Source organism: Eucyclogobius newberryi, unplaced genomic scaffold, assembly GCF_026437365.1.
Source record: "Eucyclogobius newberryi isolate DKJ021-1_F unplaced genomic scaffold, fEucNew1.0.hap1 SCAF_20, whole genome shotgun sequence".
In the NCBI taxonomy this organism is placed as follows: domain Eukaryota; kingdom Metazoa; phylum Chordata; class Actinopteri; order Gobiiformes; family Gobiidae; genus Eucyclogobius; species Eucyclogobius newberryi.
Window position 1 is genome coordinate 9,296,212 of NW_027315835.1, and position 19,816 is coordinate 9,316,027.

General features: G+C 42.1%; 1 protein-coding gene across 1 annotated transcript in view; it reads left to right on the top strand.

Annotated features, from left to right (window-relative positions):
• The first annotated feature begins 271 nt into the window (after window positions 1–271).
• The window catches only part of LOC140369179 (BAR/IMD domain-containing adapter protein 2-like), a 60,068-nt gene continuing 40,523 nt past the window's right edge, over window positions 272–19,816 (top strand). The window contains 3 exon segments of the mRNA XM_072456449.1: window positions 272–511; window positions 11,960–12,035; window positions 19,651–19,737. Coding sequence (XP_072312550.1) covers window positions 443–511; window positions 11,960–12,035; window positions 19,651–19,737 — 232 coding nt within the window. The 5' untranslated portion in view covers window positions 272–442.

Below are 19,816 nucleotides of genomic sequence, written 5' to 3' on the forward strand. Positions count from 1 at the left end.
CAGAGCTGGCCTGCCCTGAGAGATGCTCAACATTCAGTCTATGAACAACATTGTCATTGTCATTTGTGTCTCAACGACTGGCTTAAAAATAACTAAACCAACAAAAATCTGCTCTTCGCCATCCATAACCTAATAAATCCATGTCCATAACCGCTGGGAAGAGGTTACTCGGGTGCACCGTCGTCCTTTCTCCCATTGCCTCCGAACGCGCCTCGGTATAAAGTCCGCCTCTGCGCCGCACCGACTCCAGCCTCGCCTCCCTCGCGCTCCCGTTCATCCTCCCGTCCTTGTGCGTGGCGCGCGCGCGTGTGTGTGGGCGCAGAGGGGGGACTTTCCTTTAAAAGCCTGGATCCCACTCACGGCACGAGTCTTTCCAGGCACCGTAACGACGCCGTGACCATCACCAAAACTCCGCCGACCCGTCCTCCGTCCAGTCCCGTCTATGGTTGTGACTGACGCGAGGATGTCCCGGACCGACGAGGTGCACCGTATAACGGAGAATGTCTACAAGGTAAGCCCCGCGAAGACAGGCTTACAGAAGGAAGTCGGATTTACGTGTTAATCGATTTTTGTGTTCGTCTCGTTGTTGCGCGATGCTGATTCTCACAACTATTTCACTGCAGGAATTCCACGAGAAATAAAAGCACAAACAAAGCACTGGCTTTTATTGGACCAGCGTTTGGGAAAAAAAGACAGAGTTAGATAGTTGAACCGTGCAGTAAATACAGACTGAACCAAAAAATTACAAAAAAGAGCAATAATTCACCCAGAATTTGGGCTATATTTCAATTTGAGCTATAATCACGTGACCAGGACTCGTTTAAAACTCAACCAGAACTAGTCAAAGTCTGTGAAACATTGACTAAATCTACAAGGCTTAAAACCAGAACAAAACCCAGGACTGTGTAGGTCTGAGGACATGTCACATTTGCACATTACAATTCATTATCTCAAAATTTAGACTAAATTATAAACGATAAATGGGACTAAACCGCCTGGACTGGACTGAACCTCCTGGACTGGACTGAACCTCCAGGACTGGACTGAACCTCCAGGACTGGACTGAACCTCCTGGACTGGACTGAACCTCCAGGACTGGACTGAACCTCCTGGACTGGACTGAACCTCCAGGACTGGACTGAACCTCCTGGACTGGACTGAACCTCCTGGACTGGACTGAACCTCCTGGACTGGACTAAACCGCCTGGACTGGACTGAACCTCCTGGACTGGACTAAACCGCCTGGACTGGACTAAACCGCCTGGACTGGACTAAACCGCCTGGACTGGACTGAACCTCCTGGACTGAACCTCCTGGACTGGACTAAACCGCCTGGACTGGACTGAACTTCCTGGACTGGACTAAACCGCCTGGACTGGACTGAACCGCCTGGACTGGACTGAACCTCCAGGACTGGACTGAACCTCCTGGACTGGACTGAACCTCCTGGACTGGACTGAACCTCCTGGACTGGACTGAACCTCCTGGACTGGACTAAACCGCCTGGACTGGACTGAACCTCCTGGACTGGACTAAACCGCCTGGACTGGACTAAACCGCCTGGACTGGACTGAACCTCCTGGACTGAACCTCCTGGACTGGACTAAACCGCCTGGACTGGACTGAACTTCCTGGACTGGACTAAACCGCCTGGACTGGACTGAACCGCCTGGACTGGACTGAACCTCCAGGACTGGACTGAACCTCCTGGACTGGACTGAACCTCCTGGACTGGACTGAACCTCCAGGACTGGACTGAACCTCCAGGACTGAACCTCCTGGACTGGACTGAACCTCTTGGACTGGACTGAACCTCTTGGACTGGACTGAACCTCTTGGACTGGACTGAACCTCCAGGACTGGACTGAACCTCCTGGACTGGACTGAACCTCCTGGACTGGACTAAACTAGGACTAGAACAGGACCAAACCGAGATCATGTCAGGGCTTAAAATGGACTGAATTCACAACCAAATAATAAGGAAAAAGTGTGAACGCGCTCTAATTTTAGGACCAAACCGGAACAGAACTGGACCAGGACTAAATCGGGCCATAGCCTACTTATCGTGAACTAAATCAGGAATGGATAATTATCTCCAAATTAAACAAAACCGGCTTAAACACAATGAGTTCTATACAAGCTGCCACTCATTTCTCCACCTTATTATTATTATTATTATTATTTTTTTACAAAGTGACATTTATAGACTTTTGAATGAGGTGAAGTTTTTTGTTTTTGCCGGGGGCGTTTGTGAGTGACTCATGGCTGTCTGCAGATGGAAGAAGGCTTGATATTCAAGACGAACGAGGAGAAATAACTCCAGCCGTCTGCGTTTTTGGGACATTAAATACCGTGCGACAATTTTGCGGTGCATTTTTGAGCGCCTGAACTCCTGCACCTGTTTAGTGCGAACGAGGTCAAAAAGTTCTGCAGGATTTTTGTATTTTGTATTAAAATGTGGTCATCGCTTTCTAAAAAGTTCATCAGCGGTTTGATTCCCATTGCATTGGTGCGTCATTAAAGGTAAAATAACCATCTTGGGCTGAACATTATATCGCAAAAGTACCGATATTGCAACAAACCGAATACATTGTGAGATATGAATTACGTTTTTTGAAATTAAATTGGTCAAAAAAGGCTGTTTATTCGCGATTTTACTTATTCAGTCTAAAATAGCCGTCGTTTTGTCACTGTTTTATATTTGGACAGAGTTTGATTTGTAAATTAAGGCGTGGACATATTCGTCGTACTATAACTGACAGGATTGGGTCGAAAGTATATTCAAATATCGCAGTATTTGACGACATATCGCGATCATTTTGAATATTGTGCGGTCCTAAAATACGTAATGTTTGCATTGTCGTAATTACACTCCACAACACATTTGTTTTGTGAAATGATTGTTTAAACGGTCATGAAAAGGTGTAAGTTGCATGGCGCTTTTTGATGACATCACAGAGGTTTTCTGTATTAGAACTCAGCACTACTTCTTTCTTTCTTTTTTCAGTAGCTATGTATTTATTTAAGAAATGTACCCTGAATGTTATCATTGTTCATCTGCTAAATAAATAAATAAAAAAAAAAAATATATATATATATATATATAAAATCAGCACTACTGGCCCTTTAAAAGCATATAATTGGCATTAATATCAGACATTTTTCAATATTTATACACTGTAATAACACTATAATGTAAAATCAGAAATATTCCATAGGTTGTAATTTGAGTGTTTAAAAACTGAATTTGTTTGACAATTTCCAATATTTGCTGCTTCAAAGTCTTTTTTTTTTCTTCAAACTTAGGTCATTGCAGTGCGTTCAGTTGCTCTGTGAATGTGGGAAAAGATCATTTTTGCGGCTTGTTGTTGTTGTTGTTGTTGTTGTTGTTGTTGTTGCTGCTGAATAAACACAATCTGTGTGTTTGCTGAGTTTGTTGTCTGTGGAGAGATGAGCTCTGGGTAAAACTAAAGTTCTTAGATCTAGATAGAAGGTTGGAGCATCTACGTGAGCTTGTTGCTTCTACGTGAGCTTGTTGCATCTATGTGCGCGTGTTGCATCTAGGTTAGCTTGTTGCTGCTACGTGAGCTTGTTGCTTCTACGTGAGCTTGTTGCATCTATGTGCGCGTGTTGCATCTAGGTTAGCTTGTTGCTGCTACGTGAGCTTGTTGCTTCTACGTGAGCTTGTTGCATCTATGTGCGCGTGTTGCATCTAGGTTAGCTTGTTGCTGCTACGTGAGCTTGTTGCTTCTACGTGAGCTTGTTGCATCTATGTGCGCGTGTTGCATCTAGGTTAGCTTGTTGCTGCTACGTGAGCTTGTTGCTTCTACGTGAGCTTGTTGCTTCTACGTGAGCTTGTTGCTTCTACGTGAGCTTGTTGCATCTAGGTTAGCTTGTTGGTCTACGTGAGCTTGTTGGTCTACGTGCGCAATTCTCTAATAACTGATCTACGTTAGTTTCAGTTTATTAAGCGACAAGTAAGAATGTCATATCAATTTCACAACATCACAATTTAACGATTATTCATGATTATTGAAACCCAACAACAGTAAAAGGGTAAATTTTCTCTCATTCACATTTCCTATTATATCACAATTCCTCTAGAATGTGACCAGCTTTATAAAATCAAACTTTCTGAATGATAAAGTCAAGTTAATACATTATTAATACACCTGTAAGAGTATATGTAAGGTAACGTAACAAGCCAGATATCAAAGTATTTTACATTTACTTTGCTTTAGGTCTAAAAAGGTCACAGTTATTATATTCTAGTTCATATTGTGACTTTAATAATCACATCTATGGATTAACCGCTTAATCTTCACATCTATAGCTACAAGTGGACATTTTGTGAATTTGTTTAATGTGTTAGTAGAAGACATAATAGTCAGATGTTCTATTGGTGCATCAATAACTTTAAAAAGCATTATTGATTAGCCTCACCGGTGACATATTAAGGAAAAGGCTTGATTGTCGATCCCACAATGATGACAAAAAAAAACACAAATGAATCACATCTTTAATATATTACACCCTGTGGTCTGAAATTCACAGGTTTCAGCTTTTTGTTCAACATTTTGAGGACATTTTCCCCGTTCAGAAGATGTAACAGAATTTAATTGGTTGAATCGCCATATTATACTGTACTTTCCGGACTATAAGTCGCACTGGAGTATGTTTTTGGGGAAATTTATTTGATAAAATCCAAGACCAAGAACAGACATTTCATCTTGAAATGCAATTCAAAATAATAACAGATTAGAGAACATAGTGAATAGGTGTACGTATGCTAACGCTAACACCTTTAGCTACATGACGTATGCTAACGCTAACACCTTCAGCTCCATGACGTATGCTAACGCTAACACCTTCAGCTACATGACGCACAGACAGAACTGTGGTAAGTGTCTCGTATGTTAACGTCACATATTAACAGTTATTCAGATAACTAGTTGCTCTGGAGTATAAGTCTCACCCCGGCCAAAACTATGAAAAAAGGTGAGACTTATAGTCCGGAAAATACGGGTATGTATATTTATTATTTTCATGTATAGACCAAGACAATCATGAAAGTATCGTAGTATTTTCTCAGTTTCGATACTAGTTTTAGTATCGATTTCGCATCTGGGCTTGTTACACTTTATAATCACTAAATTATCCTCATTTTACTACAATTTGTGTCGCCAGATCCAGCCTTGTGCTCATTAAAACAGCTTTATTACCGCTAAACAACCATTTCCCTATGAAGCATTATTAATGACAAATTGTTGCGTGTAAATGATTATTATTTTTCCCGTGCTTGTGCGATGCGTCACTGCTCTCTGACGCCGTCCCCCTCTTCCCCTCGCTTCTCCTCTTCGCTCCGACTCTTCTCTCGCCCGCGAACGTGTGTCGAATCGAAATCCCTCGTAACCGGGGGGGATTCCTGCACGACCATATTTGGCAACAGGAAGTGCAGCCCGGCCGTCTTTTCCCTCTCGTCTCATTTCCGCTCGCTTAGTTGCCACAATTTCCCGGTACTGTATCTTGCGCACGGAGAAGGGACATGGAGAGTTGTCCCTTTATTGGCGCGCTCTTCTCGGTGGGCGGGATTTAAAAGATGAGGAATTGAGCAGGTATAAGGTGCTGAGGAGGCAAGTGAACAGAAACAGGATGTGCCCCTTGTCTTGCTGCTGGCTGCGTCCCTCCGATAAGAGCTCAAATCGACTGTCCCCAGATTTTGAAGTGTTTTTCTTTCTCGGCTATTGTAGAAAAAAATACTTTTTTTTTTCAGATTATACAGAGTGCTTTATGTAACCTTTTTGAAAGAAAAATGGCTTTCAGTGTGAGACGGTGCGGCTTTCATGTTTGTGCATCCTTATACAAAGCTAGTGAAAGGCGTACAAGGATTTGGTAATATAATAAATTGTGACAGTTTATTATTTTTGTGTGTTCTGAAATTGGTTGGTTGAATGGCTGACCTCCTCTTTGTACTACTCAGATGTAGTTTAGGTCTGACATGTTCCTGTTTAAAATCCAGTTTAGTTTTAGATGATTTGGATTTAGACCTTTTGATCCTCTGAATGCAACCTAGTTTAGGCCTGGTTTAGTCCTGGCTTAGGCCTGGTTTAGACCTGGTTTTGTCCTTGCTTAGGCCTGGTTTAGGCCTGGTTTAGTCCTGCTTTAGTCCTGCTTTAGTCCTGCTTTAGTCCTGCTTTAGTCCTGCTTTAGTCCTGCTTAAGTCCTGCTTAAGTCCTGCTTAAGTCCTGCTTAAGTCTTGGCTTGGACCTTGTTTCGTCCTGCTTTAGTCCCAGTTTAGACCTGGTTTAGTCCTGGTTTAGTCCCGGCTTAGACCTTCTTTAGTTTTGGTTTAGGCCTGGTTTATGCCTGGTTTAGGCCTCTGAAAACGACCTGGTTCAGTCCCAGTTTAGACCTGGTTTAGTCCCGGCGTAGACCTTCTTTAGTCCTGGTTTAGTCCCTGCTTGGACCTTGTTTAGTCCTCAGAAAGCACCTTGGTTTGTTGTTCACTAAATCCACACATATTTATCAATGTGGCGTCATTTAGGCTCATGACACGTGAGTCCCGTTGTGCTCACAGAAAGGTCATTTTTGAGGGGTTGTTGCCGTAGAAACGGGCACAGCCTGTTTGGTTTGGCTCCCTGTGGCCACTCAAGGTGACCTCAAGGAAATCAAATGCACAGCAGTGTTTTTATCATATTTGATTCATTGGAGAACGAGGCAGATACAATATTAAAACACGACTTTACGGTTTTATAAATATTTGGTAAAACATTTATGATAAAACGTCAGTTTAAGAAGCGATCGTCGGTCAAAGTTTAAAACGATCAGGAAAAACAATTGTAAAAATGCACCTCAACTACCGTCAAGACATGTTTTGACACATTAGACGAACCTAACTTTAAATCTTTAAAATGTGTTGAAATGTTTAAAATCCAGTTTAGTTTTAGATGATTTGGATTTAGACCTTTTGAGCCTCAAGTCCTGGTTTAGTCCTGGTTTAGTCCCGGTTTAGTCCCGGTTTAGTCCCGGTTTAGTCCCGGTTTAGTCCCGGGTTAGTCCTGGTTTTGTCCCGGTTTAGGCCTGGTTTAGGCCTCGTTTATGCCTGGTTTAGCCCGGGTTAGACCTGGTTTACCTGGTTTGAAATGTGCCGAGAGAAAGGCAGTTTTTCCTTTTTTCCGCTTTATATAGAATGAAATTAAAACTAGTGTAATGCGATATGTTTAAAAGGAAAAGTTGAAAAGACCCAAAATGTTCCAACAAATAAGTAAAGAAAATGCTTACATCAGAGGGCAGGATGTGACTCTTGCTACACGTTTTGGCCCGGATCCTCGTCCGGTGTCGGTCGGTTGTGGGTCGTGCGCAGCGGCACAGAAACATTCATTTACACCTGACGGGGCGCGCTACGGGAGCAGGTGAGGCGCTTTATTTAGCTCTGTGTGTGCAGCCGACAGCGGAAAGTTACTCAAGTTGTCTCGGGGTACATTTTCTACTTGGAATGTTTCACGAAATGGCACGGAACCCGGCGGTCTCCGTGGAGAAAAGCAGCAGCCAAACAGAGATTATGTATTTTCTTTGCAATAAAAAAGGCCAATAAATAGATTTGACATAGAGGGGAGTTCTTTTATGGAATAATCTTGGCAAATAAATAAAGAATCGAACAATCGGGAACAACAATGGCATTTAACACTGAATGATCGCATTTATCGGATCATTTAACATCATTGTTTTCACATATTTCTGTTGGATTGGCATAATATTGTCTGAATATCATTATCGGGACACAATTGAGATCATTTGTGTCACAATATTTGGTCACAATACTCAAATGTCACACTTGCCTTCGATACTAAAGAAAAGGTTTGATACCACAACGGTGATTCAAACTTTAGTCAAAAGAAAGTTATTTTAAACACAAATATTGTAGCTTCTTTAACATTTCCACGTGGTCCTACATTAGTCGTAATATAGATCCAAAAATATTCCGAAAAGGTCAAATTTTGTACCGTTTGTGATTATTTTTGGGGTTTCAACTTTGTACATGAATAAATTGCTTTCTAAAACTGCCTTGAGTGTTTTTAAATCTTGCAAATGAACAAAAAAAACAACAACGTCCCTTTGATTGAATTATTAACGGAGTAAAATGCGGTATCTTACATCTGTTATCGTGGGCCTCGATAGCGCGCACGTCCCGCTGATAACCTTCACAGCGCTTGTATTGTTTGGAGCCATTTGGGTTTAGTTTAATTGGCAATTTGCGATTCCATCAAGGCACATCACTGCGACAGCTCGGCAGTAAACTGAGACAAAAGACGAGAAACGCCGCTGAGCCTTCACCACTCCATTAAATCATCCACGCTTTATTAAGTTGTGCGTTAAAAGTCCCTTTTGTCAGGATACGGCGGAGGAAAACGGCGCTAAAAAATGTGCTATGAAATTTTTCCGCATGTGCTCCGTGTGTTCTTGTGGCTTCCCGCTGACGTGAAGGAATCAAACATTAATTACCGTATTTTCCGGAGTATAAGTATATAGTTTTGGCCGGGGTGCGACTTATACTCCGGAGCGACTTATATGCGATATTATTCGTTATTTTCACACTGACAACCGCAAGAGGGCGCTCTAGGCACTTCCTCTTCCTCTGGAGTTTGTGGAGTTGTTTAGAAGTGACACAGAGGAAGAAGAATTCAATGTATTTAGTGATTTGGGGTAAAACTGAAGCTTTGGTAAACTTGTTAGCATGTTCTTTATGCTATAGTTATCTGAATAACTGTTAATATGTTACGTTAACATACCAGACACTTACCACAGTTCAGTCTGTGCGTCATGTGTTCGTTAGCGTTAGCATACGAACACCTATTCACCATGTTGTTCAGTCAAGTTCAGTCAAGTTTTGTAAAGCTTGTCACAAACTGGAGGAACAGTCGGTAACGTGATTTCACTGTTGTTTGGTAATCGTGAATAATCGTTAAATCGTGCCGTTTCTTCTCAAAATAATAATAACTCTCAAATTCGATATCGTGAGCATTTATTTCTATCAAACCTGTCTTGATGTTTCGTAATCTTGGCCGCAGAGTGAGCCCTCCTCGAAACAACAGGACCTCTTCTCCACACTTGCCTTTCTTCTACACATTTTTACAAACTCACCCTTCACAAACTTGTTCTGTTGTTGTGTTCCGTCTCATGACTTTTGAAATTCCCCACGTCTTGTGTGACGTTCACAAATCTTGACGTGCATCGGTTTAAAACGCCATCGACCGAACAGCTAAAGATGCAAATCCCTAATTGTACGAGTCTCTAAATGTTAGAGTATTGTAGTTTCAAGTCATATTTTCACATGCTTTTTTTTATCATCCAAGCCCCATTATATGTACCGTATTTTCCACACTATAAGGTGCACTGTCAATGAGTGGTCTATTTTCACGCAAAATTGCTTCGAGGTCATTAAGCACAGCCAGAATGAATCCATATACAAGGCGCACTGGATTATAAAGCGCACTGTTGTTTTTGGAGAACAATGACGGCTTTTAATTGCGCCTTATAGTGCTGAAAATACGGTATATGATTGATCTAGATTCAAAGTTCAAGAACACAACAGCTCCTTCCCACCAGTCAGCGCTGGGATCGAACTATAATTTCTCCCTTTTCAAACACGTCGACTCAGATTCAGACGACTCGGCGTCTAAATGACTACGACTCGTTTGGAAGAGATGATCTGCGTCCTTCGCTGTCGTCCCGTGTGCACGTGCAGTAACCCGAGGCGTGCGGGAGTATGCGCCGAGCGACTGGATGCGAAGAATGAGATGCATGAAGTCGAACCAGTCCAGCTCCTTGCGTAACGCTCCCACTCGTCACACAAACGCAGCGTCGTTTCAGAGATCTCTCAGCGTCGGTCTTCATTACGCAACAGCCTCCTCCAGGAGATGTCACGATATCACACAGAAATGTCACGGTTTAACGATTATTCACGATTATTGTGGCTGTGACTAAACGACAAAAATCTTTAATTTTATTTCATTCCCGTGGTCTGATATGTTACTGTTCTGGCTTTATGAAACACAAAAATAGAGTTAAATGTGACAAAAACAGACAGATTTTTAAAAAAGCAAACATTTAAGTCTATTTTTTGGACATTAGATTGAACTATAAAGACTCAATTTTGTTTCTAAAATTGTCACAAGGGTTATGTTTTGGTTATTACGATTCTAATGTGACCTGAACAATCACGATTATCGATTAACCTAATAATCTTTCTCAGCTCTACCTCTTCCCTTTGGTTCTGTCACAGGCCTTCATTTAAAATACTAAGTACACACTGTTTTCAAATGACATGCCGTTACAGCCTTTTACATTTTCAAACCAAAACTGGATGAAGACATACCGTACATCGGATTGGATAAATTAAATGTAATGAAATCATCACATATTTGGTAATGCCTTGGTAAAACACACAGTATTTGTTCACTTTGTAGATAGAATCAAACCCACAACCTGACCGCTTCATACTGTCCATTAGGGATATTAAAATTATTGATTCATCATTAATTGTGATTTTGCAGGTCAAAATAAAAGAACCAAAAAATAATAATAATCGTGACAACTTTAGAAGCAAAATTAAGTATTTTTTTGGTTCAATTTATACGGCCCCAAAAATAGACCTAAATCTGTCTGTATTCATCACGTTTGACTTTATTTTGTTTTCCAGAAAGTACAATTGCGTAAAGCCAGTCGCAAACTTGAGGAATAGTACCGTGAAAATTAAAGATTTCACAGATTTTTTGTCTCAATAATCACAAATAATCGTTAAATCGTGGTGTTTTTCCTCACAATAATCGTAACACTAAAATGTGATTATTGTGACATCTCCAGCGTCGATACAGTGAGTCAGACCTGCCCAGAAACACACATTTAACACAACGACTGAACCGCTCAGGCGTGGTCGAAGGGCAAACGCTCGACCCGCTGCCAAATAAATAATACAATGTAATCCCAGATAATTATAAAACGTGTGGTCATTTTGTGCGATCTCCAACGTGTTGCTGATGCAGGTACAATTCTAATTAGAGGCTCAGTGGTGGTGTTGAGGTGAACCGCTGCGACTGTTATTTTCAAACTTCACACAGTCCCTCGTCCAATATATATCCTCTGAAAAACAACGACGCGGTGTGAAAGAAAACAACTGCGTGTCTCGAAAGTTATTGAACTTCCTCTCTAGCGTCACAGCATTTCCACTTTTATTAAAAAATCTATTAAAAACAAGCTGTTTTATAAAGTCTTCTGATTTTTGTTGTTTCTGTCCTTAATAATGACCAGTTCAATTGCCATTTTTTTTTTTTTTTTTTTCATATTTGAAAGGTCTAAGCGTCACAAATTGTATTTACGCCAATTCATTTTATTCTGAAAATCAAAATAAAAGCAAACGACGAACAAAAACTAGCAAAATATGCCATTGTCATTTATTGGCAAAAGGAACAGGAAGATGAAGTATCGAGATGAAATATTCTTAAGCTAATAAACGTACTCATTTAAAGTGTAGTTTTCATTTCTTTAACTGTTTTAAAAGGGTTAGATGTTAGTTGCACCTTTACTATGAATTATTAGTAGTCAATTATTAAAATAATAATGTGATGAAATGTAAGGCTAAGTGATTTTTTTTGGTAAATAATCTAGCATCGCATTTTTCATTTTTTTTGACACACATCCAGGAGCATTTTAACACTTTAAAGAAGTCTGAAATATGAACTGATGTGCTTATACTGTACAATAATCCCGTACATTTCACAGGGTTTGCAGGTTTTGTACACACCAAGACCCTATATTTCGTTGTTTGCAGAGGAACTCGTGCTACCTTTGCCCATTGCGACAATATATCTTGTCGCCAGCTACGAAGCAACGACTCCGGCGAGCTCAAATTGAACTAAAACGAGCCCGCATCGCTCTTCTGCTCTTCTGTCCTCGTCTATAGTCCATCATGGAGCAGTTCAACCCCTGCCTGAGGAACTTCATAGCGATGGGGAAGAGCTACGAGAAGGCGCTGACCAGTGAGTACGCCGCCTCGTCTGTGTGTTGTTGGTCTCTGTGTCCCGGGCCACGTGGGCGCCGGGCCTGTTGGCGTCACCACACTTTGCATGGCACTGCCTGAACTCACTCCATCTCAGCAGTTACGCAGACACTAGTTTGACATCTAGTCATTCTTCAGCTGTACAAAGTGCTTTTGTCGACGTGTTTGTGTGGGTCTCGTTGTCTGTTCCGTTCAAAAGATGCCACGTTGACTGGAGTAAAACATTTGAAATATTCTTTTGACACGTTCCTCTTGTGACATATTTTCACATTTGGTGAAAGGTTTGGAATGTTTACATTTTTTCTGTTAAACTTTCCAAAAACTAGAAGAACAAACTCCACAAGGTCTTGGTTTGGTTTTGTCAGTTGGAATTGCTTCTACTACTACTACTACTACTACTACTACTACTATTACTATTACCTCTACCACTATTACTACCACTATTACTACCACTATTACTACTGCTACTATTACTTACTACTACTACTACTACTACTACTACTACACCTACTACTACTACTACTACTTACTACTACTAACTACTACTACTACTTACTACTACTAACTACTACTACTACTTACTACTTACTACTACTAACTACTACTAACTACTGCAAATAGATTCCAAATACTTGAATATTATTTTACTATTGCTAGGAATATGGCTACTACAAGCACTACTTCTACAAGAAGTATATTAAAATAATAACTTGCTATATATATATATATATATATATATATATATATATATATATATATATATATATATATTGTAGTGAAAACAACTCTTGACACACAAAAGCCTTGTTTCGACTGGTTCACGTTGGAGTGGATTTGGGGGGTCCGAAAGTGGTCTGTACCGGCCCATTTAGTTAATCTAAAGCGGACCCTGGGGGGGGGGAGCAGCTTCCAAAGCGGCCTGGCTCACTTTTGGCTCCTGGAACTCTTTTGTACAAGATGATCGGACGAGAGAGAACACAGAAACGGGAGAAAACTAGACCGTAAAAGGCAAATAATAACACCTCATCATGATCTCCCGATGTACCGCCGCAGTCCCAGTAAATAGTAACTCATATGTTGAGCTGACAAACTTAGCAAAACGAAGCTAGCGCACGATGGCATCAGTTCCATGTTTATCGACGCACAGCACTCGCGTCAAGAGTTTTACAATATTTTTCCAAAATCGTGCAGCGCTATCTTTGAAAAAGTCTCACAACGCCACAAACTTGGAATTACTGAGCATCTTTTTGCGAATTGTTAAGACTTTTGTTTTTGGTGAGGTCAGCTGCTTACATAGTGCCAGGACCTTGACAAACACATTCCACTATTGAAAAGAACCATTTACAAAGTGCTCTGAAGTGAACTGGTCCGAGGGTTCGGTGACGGTCCAGACGCGAATGTGTTGTGTGTGTGTGTGTGTGTGCGGGGCGGCAAAGTGGAGCAGGAGCCAATGGGAAGTGGGACGGGAGGAGGCGGTAAAATAACGAGATCCCCACGGGGCAAAGAACGGGAACAGAGCCACGTCTGTAACCGAGACGAGACACAAAGCACAGGTACTTTCAGATGTGGTCCTAGGTCTCCATTTCCCCATCTGGTCCTAGGTCCTCACTTTTCCCCATCTGGTCCTAGGTCCTCACTTTTCCCCATCTGGTCCTAGGTCCTCACTTTTCCCCATCTGGTCCTAGGTCCTCACTTTTCCCCATCTGGTCCTAGGTCCTCCCTTTTCCCCATCTGGTCCTACGTCCTCCCTTTCCCCATTTGGTCCTACGTCCTCCCTTTCCCCATTTGGTCCTAGGTCCTCCCTTTTCCCCATTTGGTCCTAGGTCCTCCCTTTTCCCCATCTGGTCCTAGGTCCTCCCTTTTCCCCATCTGGTCCTAGGTCCTCCCTTTTCCCCATCTGGTCCTAGGTCCTCCCTTTTCCCCCTCTGGTCCTAGGTCCTCTCTTTTCCCCATCTGGTCCTAGGTCCTCCATTTTCCTCATCTGGTCCTACGTCCTCCCTTTTCCCCACCTGGTCCTAGGTCCTCCCTTTTCCCCACCTGGTCCTAGGTCCACCCTTTTCCCCATCTGGTCCTAGGTCCTCCCTTTTCCCCATCTGGTCCTAGGTCTTCCCTTTTCCCCCACCTGGTACTAGTTCCTCCTTTTCCCCATCTGGTACTAGTTCCTCCTTTTCCCCCACCTGGTACTAGTTCCTCCTTTTCCCCATCTGGTACTAGTTCCTCCTTTTCCCCCACCTGGTCCTAGTTCCTCCTTTTCCCCATCTGGTCCTAGGTCCTCCCTTTTCCCCATCTGGTCCTAGGTCCTCCCTTTTCCCCATCTGGTCCTAGGTCCTCCTTTTCCCCATCTGATCCTAGGTCCTCCGGGGAGGAAAGGGGTTAAGTTAAGGTAGACTTACTCTTCTCCTTTCTGTCGTGGTCCAAATCCTTCTTTTATAATCCCAATTCAATAATTACATTTAGACTAATACAAAAGAGATTCCATTGAGCGATTAATGGACTTAACAGCTAATGTTGTACAGCTCTACGTACTTGTGTTGTCATGGTACTAAAATGTCAATACTGAGGAAAAGGGTTAGATACCGATAAGATACTTGATACTGTGTACTGTCCTGAACATAGGGCTGCCGACCTCCAGAGAAAATAAGTTCTAAAAATCCGTTTTTGTACCGCCCACGGAATCGGTGCATTATTGAATTGTTGGTCAAGTGAACGTTGGCTATTTTACACAAATCAATCTACTTTATTGGATATTTTAGCGCCAAGACTTTTCCCTCGTTTAAACCAACGGAATTCCCGCTGGACCAGAAGAAAAAGTGGGCGTGGCGGATTTAAGGTCAATAACAAAATAATAGTCGCTTCTTTATTATTATCATATTGTGCTCATTCTAATGTAGTTCTGGGGTCCAAATTTGCCCTATTTTTTCACAAATTTTGGTACCAACTTAAGTGTCAATTGAGATCTGAGTTTAGATCTTGTTTTTATTTCTTTATATTTTCTGACCCGACAATGGCGATAGATATTTTTTGTCTTTGATGCAAGCTAATCGAAACCGTCATCTGTGTATTCTGAGCTCTGGCCAATCAGAACAAGCGATGCAGTGCTGTTACTTTGAAGACATTTTTGTGATTTTGTGAGGACCTTTCCCCGTGCAAAAGGTACAACGATGGTCCGTTGTTAGACAGGAGCGGGGGTTACAAAGTATGTTTTAAAAATCTACTCAAAAAAGTCCAATTACTCCCAAAAATAAAGGCATTAAAGGCGCACGGCGAGAGTAACACGAGGCAGGTACAAATAGTTAGTTACACAATTATGGCTTGTTTTAAAACTCGAAAATGGCATGAAAAAATTGCACTTCCTGTCTTTCTGTCACTTCCTGTGGTCCAGTGAAACGAAGGCAGCGTCGACTTTTGGCAAACTCATATCTCAGGCTCTGCAGTTGAATGTGCCATGATTAAAATGACTCAGCAGCAGTTAATTACCGTATATTAAGTTTCTAAATGAGCCACGAAGGACACTGGAAGGTGAAGCCTGCCGCATTTGGCCAAAGCGCCGATGGGGACGACTTGAAAATATTTTGAAACCAGAGTATTTTTTTTGTTTCAGTGATTCTACCCCACGGCATCTGTGTTGTTTGGCAAAGTGAAAAGTTAATACAATGTGATACTTTAAAGCAATTTTGGTCATTTGGAAAACACAAAAGAATAATTATCGCAATACTTTTTGAGCTTATAAAGTTACAAAGTTTCAGATTTAAGTATCAGACAAAAATGAACAGATTGTAGTGCAGAAATATCCCTTTATACCCATTACTCTGTTTAATTTTCATTTCATATCAGCTCTTTTTGAAACATTTTGAGTTTTTTTTTTAAATATTTAACATACCCCAAGTTTAAATGTTATATATATTTTAAAACAACATTACCAATACAATATATTAGCTACATTATTATTACCTTTTCTATGTCTTCGTGGTCAAATGAACCATGTATGTCGAGCTTCTTATGCTGTTTCTACCATACTATTTTTAACCAAAGCAGGAGTTGGGAGTTTCTTGGGGTTTGGTTTCCCCTGCTGGTGCCTTCCTCCCTTTGTATTCACACTGCAGTTCCCCCAGGCCACAGAAAGAACCCATAGATAAGGCTAAAAATATCCCTGCGACTCCCGGAGAGGGGATCACACTTCATCAATGCCAGCCTCAGACTCTCAGCCCTGGGCATTGAGCTCGGGCTGGAAGTGGGCCAGTGACTGTGGTCCAGACTGAGGGGAATACGGGCGTTTAACACACAAGAGAAAGAAGAGCCGCGCAAGATGAAGAGAAAAATGTGTTGGTAACGAAAGACAGACGGTTGTGTAATAGTAGTACGGGTAGAGGGCTTGCTTTGTCCGGTTTTAGTGTTGTCACGATGCTAACGTTTCATACTCTATTTCAAAAACTGAGGAATGTACTCAATTCTCAATATCAATTTTATACCACAATGATAAAAACAAGGTTTTGGTGAACTTTTCAACACAAAAATGTTTTAAATATACTTTCGTAAACTAGAATCTTGTAAAGCTCAAGATCATCTTAAAACTGTTCAAGAAAGGTCTGGTTACCGTGATATTTTTAGTATCAATTCTTGCTCAAATAAGCTTTAATACTAGTTTTAGTATTGATTAGTATCTGATTTTTGATACTTTTAACCCTAGTCCTGTTTGACTTAAGGTGCGTTCACACTTGCAAATTCACCACATCAAAACTGGGACTAAACCCAAAACTAAACCTAGAATAGATCATGACTTACTGAGTACAGGATCAAACCAAATCCATATCACGACTAAAAGTGTCTCAATTTAGCACCAAATAATGTCAAGTGTGAATGGTTTCGTTCTTGTAGGTGTAACTTTGTGCTTTTGTGTTGTTGGTCAAGTTCAGCCCTGGTTTAGGCAAGTTTATTTGTAGAGCACATTTCATACACAAGGTAATTCAAAGTGCTTCACACAACAGGAATATGCATTAAAATCACAAAGAAATTACAGAAACAGAACACATCTTCAAAACAGAACACAATGAAATTAAGTCCAACTCCCTTTTTAAATCAGTCCAACTGATTGGCCAAAACTAATGAAATCACAAAACAATTTAAGACATAAAAGAGAAGAGTGCAAAGAAAAAATCCTTTCAGATGTGGTCCTAGGTCCTCCATTTCCCCATCTGGTCCTAGGTCCTCCATTTCCCCATCTGGTCCTAGGTCCTCCATTTCCCCAGCTGGTCCTAGGTCCTCCATTTCCCCATCTGGTCCTAGGTTCTCCATTTCCCCATCTGGTCCTAGGTCCTCCCTTTTCCCCATCTGGTCCTAGGTCCTCCCTTTTCCCCATCTGGTCCTAGGTCCTCCCTTTTCCCCATCTGGTCCTAGGTCCTCCCTTTTCCCCATCTGGTCCTAGGTCCTCCCTTTTCCCCATCTGGTCCTGGGCCTTCCTTTTCCCCATCTGGTCCCAGGTCCTCCCTTTTCCCCATCTGGTCCTAGGCCTTCCTTTTCCCCATCTGGTCCTAGGTCCTCCCTTTTCCCCATCTGGTCCTAGGCCTTCCTTTTCCCCATCTGGTCCTAGGTCCTCCCTTTTCCCCATCTGGTCCTAGGCCTTCCTTTTCCCCATCTGGCCCTAGGCCTCCCTTTTCCCCATCTGGTCCTAGGTCCTCCCTTTTTTCCATCTAGTCCTAGGTCCTCCCTTTTCCCCATCTGGTCTTAGGTCCTCCCTTTTCCCCATCTGGTCTTAGGTCCTCCCTTTTCCCCATCTGGTCCTAGGTCCTCCCTTTTCCCCATCTGGTCCAAGGTCCTCCCTTTTCCCCATCTGGTCCTAGGTCCTCCCTTTTCCCCATCTGGTCCTAGGCCTTCCTTTTCCCCATCTGGTCCTAGGTCCTCACTTTTCCCCATTTGGTCCTAGGTCCTCCCTTTTCCCCATCTGGTCCTAGGTCCTCCCTTTTCCCCATCTGGTCCTAGTTCCTCCCTTTTCCCCATCTGGTCCTAGTTCCTCCTTTTCCCCATTTGGTCCTAGTTCCTCCTTTTCCCCATTTGGTCCTAGTTCCTCCTTTTCCCCATTTGGTCCTAGTTCCTCCTTTTCCCCATCTTGTCCTAGGTCCTCCTTTTCCCCATCTTGTCCTAGGTCCTCCTTTTCCCCATCTTGTCCTAGGTCCTCCTTTTCCCCATATATGCAACATATAATGCAATAATAAAAGCTATAATTATGCTTTGGTACGTGAACATGTTTTGACTCTTCAGTACATGAGTCGGGGTGAATCGGTGCATAACATCACTATTGTTACATGTGTTTAGTAATGTTTTATACTGTCAGTTGTGTTGGAGTGATTGTTGAAATTGTAATACATGTATCTGCAATATTTACGACTTTTAAAACGTTTGTATGTTGTTGCTGGTGATTTTCCTGCTCTTGACATCTCAGTTTCCTGATAGTTTCCCAGTATATTGTCTCTGAACTTGGCAGTACTTCCATAACGCTGGCGGCTTCTCTAGTCTTCGCTGTAGAGCTGCTTTCTTCCTCTTAATTGGCTTCCCTCATCTCTCTCTCTCTCTCTCTCTCTCTCTCTCTCTCTCTCTCTCACTTGTGCCTAATGTATTTCCAAATCAGCGTGAGGTCTCTCTCTTCTTTCCTTTCCTCTTCTCTCTCTCGCTTGTTCTTATCGCCCATTGGCGTGAGGTCACTCCCGCTTTTCTCCTTCTCTCTCTATCCCTTTTTTCTCTTTCCTCCCAAGTTTCCTCTTCTTTCTCTCTCTGCTTTTTTCCTATTTGCTTCCTCTCTTTCTCTGAATTTCTTGGTCTCCTACCTCTCTTCTCTATCCTCTCTGTCCTCACTCTTCCGCTCTTATCTCTCTCTCTCGCGCACCCTTTTTCCTCATTTACTTCCTCTCTTTCTTTCTTGTACCCCTCTTTTCTCTCTCTGGCCTCTCTCACTTGCTTTTGCTTATTTCCCATTGGCGTGAGGTCTCTCCCTCTTTTCTCCTTCTCTCTCTATCCCTTTTTTCTCTTTCCTTTCATGTTTCATCTTCTCTCTCTCTCTCTGTGCTTATTTCCCATTGGCATGAGGTTTCTCTCTTTCATGCTCTTCTTTGTTTTCTCTCTCTAACCCCACTCTCATCTTCTCTCTTGCTCTACTTTTTTCCTAGCTCTTTCTCTTTCTCTTGCTTGTGCTGATTTTCCTCAGGTGTGAGGTCTTCCATTTTCTATCTCTCTCTCTCCCTCTCTCTCCCTCTCTCTTTTGTGCTTATCTTCCAAAGACTTGAGGTCTCTCCACGCACTCTCTCTCTTCCTTTCTCTATCTCCTCCTCTTAAACTTTCCCATGTTCCCATCTTTCTCTATCAAACTCTTTTTAAGTTCTTCTCTCTCTTTCTATCTCGCTTGTGCTTATCTCCTTATCTCTTTCCCTCTCCCCACATTCTTTCTCGATCTCTCGTTCTCTCATCCCTCTCTCTTTTTCTATCCTCCCACTCTTTCTTTCCCTCTTTCTTTCTCTCTTTCTCTCCTTCTCTCGCTTGTGCTTATCTCCCGTAGGCGTTGGGTGCCATGCTTGAGCCCACTGACGGCCACTGCTTCATGTTTCCAGGTGTCACTTTCGCTGCAAAGGGCTACTTCAACGCTTTGGTGCGGATGGGCGAGATGGCCAGCGAAAGCCAAGGATCTAAGGATCTTGGTGAGTCTTCATAGCATAGACTGTAGATTGTAGCTGGCTTTTGTAGTGAGTTTGTGATTGGTCTAGGAATATGAGTCTT